Raw genomic sequence first — 10983 nt, 5'->3', positions numbered from 1 at the left:
TATCATGGAAACTCTACACTTTGAACAAGGAAGAAGGAAAGCATTTTTCCAAGAACTAAATAACCGGACCATCAACTCAAGTAAAATGATATACAAGCTGGATCTGTTAACAGTTAGGGATAGGCACAGGTTTGGAACAAAGGTTAATTCTTTCCTCATTGACATGGACTTGGATATTTGCATCTACGTCAGAGTAGTGGTCGTTCGTTAATTGCTGATATGGGTGGTTGCAGCAAATCAAGAGAACAGATTCCTTTGGAGATAAAAGGTCACTTTTTAAATTGAAATACCGTCTGAAAATGTGAGAACATATACGTGGTGCTGGGTTGTAGCTTTCATTCTCACATAATTGGTGAGAATAAATGAAAATGGATTATAAAATAATGCCACGCTTCATTGCATTCATCAGAAGTGCAGTAAAGCAATGATTCTTGTACTAGTTGATGGCTTGCAACCGTTGGTATGACCAGTCAAGATTCATAAAATATAAAACATGTACACGGGACAGCAAACGTATTTATTGAAGAGGCACAATTCTGTTTCCCAATATCCATTTCTTTCCTTGAATCATTTAACCACACAAAGATAATGTTACATTATCCTAGTGTGTAACCCACTCTTCCAGGAATGGAATCAGTTGGTCTTTTTCCTAATTTCCCATGTTGGAATTGAGGTCAAAGCCTCAGTCTTGAAAGTTAGACACCCCAACAACCAAAGTACGAGTTCTTGATTCACTTTATTTAACCAGTGATTCAAATAGTCAAGGTCCTTTTTTGGGTTAAATTAACTTAAAAAAAAAAAACAGCATATACAGATATACCTGTATTGAGTAATATAAATATATTACTCTTGATATAATTCAACTTCAGAACCACAACTGTTCTGAAATTTAGGAAGGAAAAACAAAAATAACTTCTGTTGGGGCTGTATGGTTCATGTGCACCAGTATTATAAACTTTATATCTACCCTTCATTATCCAGAACAGTCACCCTGCACATGTTGAGTGTTGGTACATTCACTTTCAGTGATAAGCATGAGAAAACGGGTACAATAGTAAGAATACAAATAATACACATAATAATTTAGTTAACTTAACAATACTCCTCCTTCGGCCGGTGACCTATTTTTTACAAAGGAAAGAACAAAAAAAACAGCTCAGGTATGGAGTATGCACGAGTACTGCAAACGAGGAACATCTAGACATGCTTTCAATAAAATAAAAATATATCTCGATCTTTGGATAGCAACGCAAGAAGTGTCAATTTTTCACCCCCAAAAAAAGACAGTCTTTATTGCAGCGCATGAAAATAGAAAAAGTAATTTGCTGCCTTCTCAATAGTCCTTCAGCCGATGTGCATGAGAGCCTCATGTCGCCCCATCATTTTGGCTCTGTTAAAATGTTTGGATGTTACTTTGACTCTGCCAGCACGTGGATGAGGAGTTCATAGGTGAACAGGACGATGGCCGTGTTTGGGATCTGTCTAATGAGCTGTGGAACGAGTCCCCGGTAAAAAGCCGGATAGCCTTCCTCCACAGCTATTAATCTTCCCGTCTGGAAGAAATACTTGTACTTGCTTCCTTCCTCGCGCAGTCTTGTCCGGATAACCTCTGTGAAGGACACAACAGAAGTGTAAGAAAATACATCTACCCACATTCAGTTTTATAAATGCATACAAACAAGTCATTAAGCAGATGCTTTTATCCAACGTACATTTATTCAGAATCATGTTTAAAGGTCCCATGGCATGCTTCTTTATGGATGCTTTTATACAGGTGTTAGTGGGCCCCTAATACAGTACTTGAAGACGATCAAGAAATTCAGCCTTGGTGCAGAATTAAAGCCCCTGCGAACCAAATCAATCTGAAGTAGAATAAACCACGACATGGAGGAGAAAGCGATTGTTGACCGCCATTTTCTCCCGCCGAGCGGCAGTGGTGCCTCGGCAGCAGGCAGCGAGGCTCTGGTGGGAGACAATCGCAGGCAACAATCCTTTTCTGCTCCATGTCGCGGTTCATGTACTTCAGGGAGTCAAAGCCAAAGTTCCTTTCCCCCCCCAATTCCTTCTCAACCATGGCTGAGATAGCCCCTACTATGAGTCTTGTTGGGGAAATACCAGAGACGTCAGAGAACCCGACGTGTTGTGCGCCATAACACCAACAGCAGAACGGTTATCCAAATAACAAAATCCAAATAACAAAGAAGTGTCCAAATTCTGTGGGCGGGCAAAGCAGAGAAAGGAGAGGTAACATGTCCCCTTATGAATACATACGGGGAATATTCAAAAATCTGCACATCTGAGCTTTCTTTTTTCAAAGGCAGAGCAGGATACCTGGTGCTCGTTTTACACCTAACGCCATTTCTAGCTACTGGGGGACCATTGGCGGGCTAGGGGAATTCATATTAATGTTAGAAAACCTCATAAAGTAAAATGTTCATGCCATGGGACCTTTAAGTAACTGGTAGGGGTTAGGTATTAGGTATAAAGGTAAAGGCATTGGGGATCGAAACCCAGTACCTTTTGGCTGGGAGTCTGGCACCAATGCCACCACATGATTCTACCCCCATGCATACTTAAAGCTAGGGTGGGCAATATTTAGAAACCAACCAGCCATATATTCAAAAATCGACACATCTGAGCTTTCATTTTTCAAAGGCATAGCAGGATACCTGGTGCTCGTTTTAGGGTAGGAAGACAGACAGTTGGGCCATCCATTCATTTGGGCCAAATTAAATGATGGGCGGGCTTATTACAGGCCTGCAACAGCCTCAGACTCCATCTTTTTTCCTTCCTTTTTACTTATAGCATTTGCTTTCTGGATGTATAGATAATGGAAAAAAATTGTCAAAAAAGCCTTTTAGAATAAACGGACTACCCTAACTTTACAAAACATCGAAGTCTTTGTAAACCACAATATTCATTCTGAGGAAATACATGTTTTTAGATGAGCTGGATGTGGAACCGTTCATTAAATGCTTACCGTGTGGATAAGCTATGCAGGACGCACAGCCCTTTGAAAACGCCGCTGCCAGCATCAGGCCCAGGAAGTCCGACGCTACCTTCTCAGAGCTACCGTTGGGCGAGTTATAGCGGCCCTCGGCGAGGCGCTTCTTCAGCGTCTCGTAGATGAGGAAGCAGATCATGGTCTCTGAGATGCCAGCGTAGGAGGCGGTGAGTCCGCGGTAGAAGCCCCTCATGCCTTCTGTTCTGTAAACGTAGCGGGCAACCTGCAGCGCGTTCATCTTCTTCTCCCCTCGGGCCCTGGAAGGTAAAGAGTGTAATGAGCATAAGCCACTTTATATTTACCCTTAATGCTATTTAATACTTTGTCTATTTCAGAAGACACTTTTTCCAGCCCGACTTGTAGCAAATTAAGGGTTTGGCATTTTGCTCAAGGATGGTCTGTAGCTAGACTGCGGACATTAGGGATCTAACCTAGTGCGTTTCAGCTGGGAGTCCAAAACCCTAGCCACTACGCAATCGGGACCCCTAAACCTACATGTTTGTCTGCCTGTCTATAGGGCTGTTGGGTTCAAGAAATGACCCCTGCGGTAATCTGAGGTGGCTCAGCGCAGCAATATGTGACAATACCGCAATATATAAGAAATCTAGCCCAAGCCCTTATATTGCTGAATCATCCCGGATTACATATAAATATATTTTCAAGGGTTGCTGCCATGAGTCGACGTAAGCGCATAAATCAACGCAGACAATGAGTAAATGTAAATATTTTTTACCTGCTGATAATTATAGGCCTGAATGCATCTTAATCATTTGTAAAACGGTTAAAATCCAACATTAAACCCACTAGATAGTGCTTCAAAAAGGAAAGCAACACACTATTCCGGGTGAAGGACCACCAAAAGGGAAAAGGCACTGCATATTCTTCTATCAATTTTGCTGCACTGGTGCCAACTATTCATTAGGGCAGGCATTTTGTTTTTCGAATGAGGCTCAGTTGATACTACTGCCCTGTACTCTGTAGTGTAAATATGGGATCCTCTCTGAGCGCAGTGCAGTGCGTCAGCACAGGGTATTTATGGACAGCGGTCACATGCTCAGCTCCCACGCGGCTGAAGCCAAGGACAGTGTCAGGAGGACAGAGATTACATTACAAGAGGGCAGCGAACACGTTAAAAAGACCCCTAAAATAACCACTATCGTTTAAAAGCCAAACTCGCACCCGGGAAGGTTGTAGCTAGGGTTTGAAGATAGGGTTTAGTTGAAACCTGACTTACTTTTTCTCCAGCTGCATCCTTGTCTTTACCATCCAGATGGGGTTCATCATAGAGTTGGTCACAAAGGCTGTGGACCAAAGTTAAAAGATACACTTCATATTAATAAAGTGTTTAACATAGTGCCTGTAAGACTGTTTAAAGTATCATGACTATATATAGTCATTTTCCAGAGAAAGCGCCTACATTGACATGCTGAACTAAGTCCGAAGTCTTTTTTTCCTCAGTTTTTCAGTGACAATTATTAAGTGTTGTGGTTTCTTTGAGAAGTGAATTGCATTCAGTTTACCTGCAAAACCAGCTGCGCTCATGTGTACAGGTCCACTATTGGGTGCAAACACGCCATTCAACGTCTCTTTGGACTTTGAGTATGCAGCAAAGTAGATGGCTCTGGAATATACCGGAAAATAAAGTTTAACATTAGCTGACGCCTAACCTTCATACAAACAGTGAGACACTGAGCAATAGGAACGGTCAGTGTCTGCCATCCATGATACTTTAAAAAAAACAACTCTAATGACAGTTTGGGTTTGCACTTTAAGAGAAGAAATCACATATGCACTGCTGCTTGTCTCTGTGTGTGTGTCTCTCTGCTTGTCTCTCTGTGTGTGTGTGTGTGTGTGTGTGTGTGTGTGTGTGTGTGTGTGTGTGTGTGTGTGTGTGTGTGTGTGTGTGTGTGTGTGTGTGTGTGTGTGTGTGTGTGTGTGTGTGTGTGTGTGTGTGTGTGTGTGTCAGAGTGTACTGGGAACCGACTGTTCGACAAGCTTAGCATGCTCGCTATCCCCACGGCGCTTCTGGAACAGCCCAACAAAGTAGTCAGAATAGGCTGAATAAGCATCAGAGATATGCATGGGGTATGTGACAGTTGGGCAGGATCGGGAACTTACTCAAAGCTATTCATTAATTAATGTACTGTATTACTGTTTAAAATTCAACATGGTAATTTTAGCTATATAAAATTTGGTGGTATTGCCACACTGCTTTACAGCTGTTAATCATTATAGCCATGTCCAAGGATGGTATTAAATGTTTGTCTACTCAGATCTAGCAGTGTATGGTTAGCACTGTTGAACATTATATCCATGGTCCGAGTAGAGACACAGCCGATGAGGAAATGTAGCTATTGGCAGTTGTTAATGCTTGTAAACAATCCAAAGGTCAGCGTTTCTCAAAGATAGACATCAAACCTTTACTTAAATAAAGCAAACAAAAAAAATACTGGGTGTCCAGAAAGAGAAGCGTCTGTACAATTTTGACAGGATGCTTTAAAGAATGTTGCCGATAGCTAATCGATGCGTTTCTTTTATGACCAATGCATTTTTTAGATGCAGATAAGTGAAAGCGACGCCACTGATCAATGAGCTTATGTGGTCTAGATCCAGATATCCCTAATGAAATGTAAATGCAGCCGCAGACATCACTGTACCTTGAGGGGGCTACACCCACTAGGTTGGGCCCCAGGCCCCGAAACAGCGACCGTGGACCCTCCTTTTCCAGAATTGACCTGGAATGATTAAGTAACAGACATTAAAAACATTGGCAGGAAATTCCCAGTTAATCATTGGTAAGAACGGTTGTTCCATCATAAATGCATGAAAACATCTGGTGACAGAGAAACTCATTCCTCTAGCCACAGGTCACGTGAAATCTCGTCTTCTGTGGCCACCTGACAGGCCCCGTGGCTGAAATTACTTAATTTTTCTGCGTACAGTAAGTGACCTTTACTCTCCAGGAACACAAACAGTCCTGCCAGAGCACGGTGAAAGGGCAGGTTAAAGTTAGATTGTGATAAAACGGAATCACAGCAACCATTCCAACCAATGGATAACAGCCTTCTGTTTAATGTTTTTCAATGTGTTTGTCTCAAATCCACCCCTTTGTTGGACGGTTGCTGACCCTCTTGTTTGGGAATTCCAAAACTAGACTTGCTCCTTGTTGTTGGTTTCACAATAGGCTTTTCGACAACAATACATTTCACCATTCCAAACCAAGTTCCTAGAGAAACTAACGGCTTAACGATCACTTGACTGCCTTCCTTGGTTTCAATGATGTGTGTGGTACTTAAAACACATTTAATGACCACAGGACCAACACCTTCATGGTTGAACTGCAACCATCCTGGTATTACCATAAATAGAAAATGTGTGGATCATCTTGGAAAATCGTGTAATATACTATGAATAAACAATTTAATGAAAATGAAATGGTACTCTAAACTGAAAAATAGGGCTGTTAACTGGAACAATAAAACTATATGGAATATTGAATTAACAAAAAAATAACAATTTGCATATTATGTAATAAATGTACATAAATTACCAAATTTGGATCAAAGCAATAACACCCTTGGGCAATTCCTGCTGTACAAACTACATCACCAGGGGGAAGCAAGAAGGCCGGTACAATGGCAAAACAAGGTAGCGTCAAGAGGGAGGGAATATTTTATATGGTATAGTTAACGAGCGGAACTTGCTACAAAGATAGGTTGCAACATGAGTGGAGGAGGATGATGAGGATTGTCCCACACTGGCAGCCATAGTAGGGGTGCTCCGACTTTAAGTGAATCGAGGGCTCGAAGATTGTTTGTTCACCAGTGATTTGACTAAATTTAACAAAACAAAATGAGTCAAAGTGGGGTATCGGTGTTCCTCAAAATGCAAACATGAAGAAAGGGAATAAGCTGATTTTATTAAATTAAGTTTGATTCGTTGTTTGTTAACAAACTAGACTAGTCTACTACAGAGCCATGAAGTAGGCCCTTTAAGTTATTGACTATTTTTATTGTATGACACGCCCTGTATTAGCTTGATCCCATTATTTTGCTTGATGGCGGATTAATCCTTGCAGATGGTTATAATGTAAACAATAACACCACTTATTTATTATGTTTTGTTATTTCAATTTTCATTATTGAGTCAACAATAGGTCTGCTTTAACTTGGCACTTCATCTCATCCCGTTATCCAAAACCGGTCAGCAGAACTGGCAAAGCAAGGAATTATTGCAAAGTTGCATAGGTTTTTGGAATAACAACGCAATAAACTAACAATGCATATGCAATGCAATGATCGCTTATCACAGCCATTAGAAACGAACTGAATATCTGATTGTATAACTCTAGAGAGGAACAAAACTCAAAGCAGGCAAGCCTTAAGTAAGTCAAGTCTCACAGCTGGCAAGTTCAAGTCTGAAGTCTCCGACACAATTCACACATATTATATATTTGAATGTTAATTATTTGTAATTGTGACTACCAAATGTACATTTGACAGCCCTTAGCCCCACTTAAAAATACACATGCAAAAGTTTGCCTTCAGACATTTAAAATATGAACTAAAGCTGTACAGAAGTCACACAATCCTAAATCCAACTAAACCGGTTCCCACTCGAGTCTCGCCCGTGTAACAAAAACAACAAACAGAGACAGCGTCCTCCTCCCCCGGGGCAGTTCTTGTGGCGTGCCGGGCCATGGAGACTTTCCGGACCTGGGCTTATGCAAATGCTTGAATTCAAATTGGCGCCACACGTCTCTTTTATTTCCATCTTGGTGTTTGAAGGTAAACAGAAGACAAGTTCAGACAGCCACCAGAATACATTACATGTCCCATCACATCTGGAGAGGAACAAGAAGCTGTACTTCCAGGGCAACACACAAATTTGCACCTTTCTGTGACCAAGAAGCCACATAAACCAGACCCAGTTAAGGGCTAATAATTAGGCTGTTCCTAACACGACGACTCTGACATAACAACTAGGTGCAGCAGCTGTGGGGAGGAGCGGAAAATGCCTGACTCCTCAGTGTAGACTGTGTGGTATCTATGAGGCCTTTTTAACACAACAACAACAACAGCAGCAGCAGCAGAAGATGCAGCAGGGGCAGGAACGTACCGCAGAACCTGCAGGAGTCCCGGTGTGACCGTCCCCGGACGGATCACCCCGGTGCCGTTGAGCGAGCCCATCTGCACCTGGAAGACGGGGCGCAGGGCCAGACCTGAGGACTGCAGACGCGTCTTCAGCACCTCCAGGGGACAGGTCACGATGGCTCCTACGGTACCACTACATCTAAAAGGAGAGAGGACAAATCATACTGATTAAAGACACATAAGGATGAGCGCTTGTTAAAACAAACGACAGACACAGACGGGTAGATGGTGTTTACCATGATCTTAGATACATGCAACTACTTCAAACCGGATTCATCCTTTCAAAAAGGAGAGGCCACCTCAGTTGCATTACATAATCAATCACAACACATAAAAGGGTGTTGTTGTTGTTTTTTAATTACACAGACAAAACATGACAGGGTGTGTGTTCATTGGTCATGGAAGATTACACCAGGACAACAATGACATACTGAATGAGCTCAAGCACCATCCCTTGAACTTGAGATTAATTACCTCAAACCTTAGACCACTCTGAAACATTGTCAACAACCTGCTTAAAAATTCAGACTACGGTATTGCAGTGTTCTGTATCTGAATAAAGCGAACATACAATCAATTAGAGAAACCTGATTCAGGTTTATGTGCCAGAGATTTAGCCAAAATACCCCTATCCTTACCCCCAAGGCTCCATCACAACAATAGGGGCACCTAGTAACAAAAAAACCCATTGCTAATGGAGACGTCCTGCACTGCCTGAACTTTCTCTTTCAAAAGCACAGGAAACGGACTGAGGCTGAACTTAAAATGGTGAAGAGTTGTTCAAGATTCTGGCTGTACATTTACATTCAATAAGTCTAGGCCAGGCTTTAGAAATAGAAAGGAAACTAGTCAACGTGCATTCATTATTTGTTAACAAAGTCATTCAAATATGTCACACAGCCTCAGGTGCCTGTTTGAAAAATAGTTTCTTGTTTATAATTTTTTTTTAAATTGTTTATAAGATAATAAAAAATGTAGCTAGTGATTCACAGCGACCATAATAACAGATAAAGACCTCGATTTCCTTACTAATAATTTTAGGAAAAAATGTAATACACATTTCAATATATCTATTTATGTTTAAAGCTCGCGAGGATTGACGCAACACATCTAGTTGAGTTACGTAAGACCAAGGGCATCTTGCTAAGGTCGGCTTCATTACTGCGGCACCACTACAGTACTGTTTGCAGAGCCCCTCGAAGGGCAACACGAATGTGTCGTTTGTAAGCAGCACTGCCTTGACACCAATGTACAGCACACGTGCACCATTTAGCTTCACATAACTAGTATGAATACCAGTATATACCATTAACGTTCAGTATTCGACGTAACCGCTGCTGGTGACGTGGTTGGTGAAACTGAGCACTTCACGGTGCACTTTAGAGATACATAAAATACATGTTATAATGCACATGGTAATATAAGCCATGTGGTTCTATTGATTAAACGCGGACCTTGTAAGCTAGAACAACGTTGCAACTGGCAAGTAGCATAATAGGACAGGAATTACTTGAATAGTCTGGAATTAGACAGGACCATACCAGGACGTAGACAGCGACCATTGCTTGAAACATGCATTTATTGCATGAGGAAGCTAGCAGGCGATAGCTAAGCTCCTTCGTTGTTAGTCATTCATATAGTATTATAATATCGGAAGCTTACCTGACACAAAAACACACATTATATAGAACGTGGACGAATAAATATATAACCATTATCACCAAAAAGTAACGTTAGATACCCAAATACCTCACAAAGTGGCGAAGTAACGTTAGCCGCTACAACAACCTACCGCAATTCAAAAGAAAACACGTTTAAACCTTCAACTTACCCCCCAGCGAAGAGATGTAATAAAGTGTCTTTCTGTGCCATTTTTCTTTTTTTTCAGATTGACACCATATTCCTTTTTCTTTCAGAAAGTGGATTAAAACAGAAGCGAAGATAACTCGGGTCGGTGACTCTTGCGAGCTCGTCCTTCCGGCCGGCTTTCTGGGGCTGACAGCGGCGGCTGAACCGGCTTGGCCTAAAGACTGGCAGTGACGTCAGGGGGCCGGAGGGGGTGTTGGCCGTGACGTAGACCGGTGTTGGGCAATTGTCATCCACACCGGTCACCAATACACCTTGCATAAACCCGTTCATCAAACATGCACGATCATAAAACATAAAAAACAACAAAAGGCCAAACGTGCTTTGGAATGGTTCTAGAGATTCGGTCTAGTTCTGTTTATAATAAGGTAGTAGCCTACGTTTTATGTCTCTTAGACCTAAACCTTTGTACATCTCCAATATTTCACATACAAATTTCTCTTAAAGTAAGACGTTTGGGATAGGCTGTATATAATTGTTTAGAATATTTAATGCTAAACTATATTATCACTAGATTTGTTTATTAAATCACTTGATTAATCCATGAATTGTATTATTCAGTATTTAAATTAATAGTATTTTTTATCAAGCTGGCTATATTTCCATGTATATACAAAACATCTCATTGGGTAGATAAAGGGACTGATATTGCACCAAACGATATGTTTACCAGACACTGTAGTACTGTTGTTTTTGGAATCCAATCATATGACAACGGAGATCTGGCAGCCATTTGAAGCACGAGATGTTGGGAAGTGGCATGCATGCCATGCGTACGTAACTGAAACTCAAAGGGAACTATAAACCCATGCAACGAATCAAAGTATTTGGCGGCCCCCCTAGACTGTTTGTCGGGGCACGCCCTTGGGAAGCACGTTGTAAGGGCCGGGGGGACTCTATATAGGGCACCTCTTTCTATTTCTCTAAGATTTCTTCCCGCCATTACAAAGTCACTTCTTA

General features: G+C 41.5%; 1 protein-coding gene across 1 annotated transcript; it reads right to left on the bottom strand.

Moving 5' to 3' along the window:
- Positions 1-88: 88 nt before the first annotated feature.
- slc25a33 (solute carrier family 25 member 33) lies at positions 89-10202 on the bottom strand. Its single transcript, XM_056591828.1, has 7 exons — positions 9989-10202; positions 8123-8296; positions 5662-5739; positions 4525-4625; positions 4239-4305; positions 2981-3261; positions 89-1609 (listed from the first exon to the last, which is right to left on the bottom strand). The coding sequence occupies exons 1-7, from the start codon at positions 10027-10029 to the stop codon at positions 1410-1412; spliced, it is 942 nt and encodes a 313-aa protein (XP_056447803.1). The 5' UTR covers positions 10030-10202; the 3' UTR covers positions 89-1409.
- Between the last annotated feature and the right edge of the window lie 781 nt (positions 10203-10983).

This window comes from Gadus chalcogrammus, chromosome 1 (genome assembly GCF_026213295.1).
Source record: "Gadus chalcogrammus isolate NIFS_2021 chromosome 1, NIFS_Gcha_1.0, whole genome shotgun sequence".
Lineage (NCBI taxonomy): Eukaryota > Metazoa > Chordata > Actinopteri > Gadiformes > Gadidae > Gadus > Gadus chalcogrammus.
This window is presented reverse-complemented; position numbering and strand designations above follow the sequence as displayed.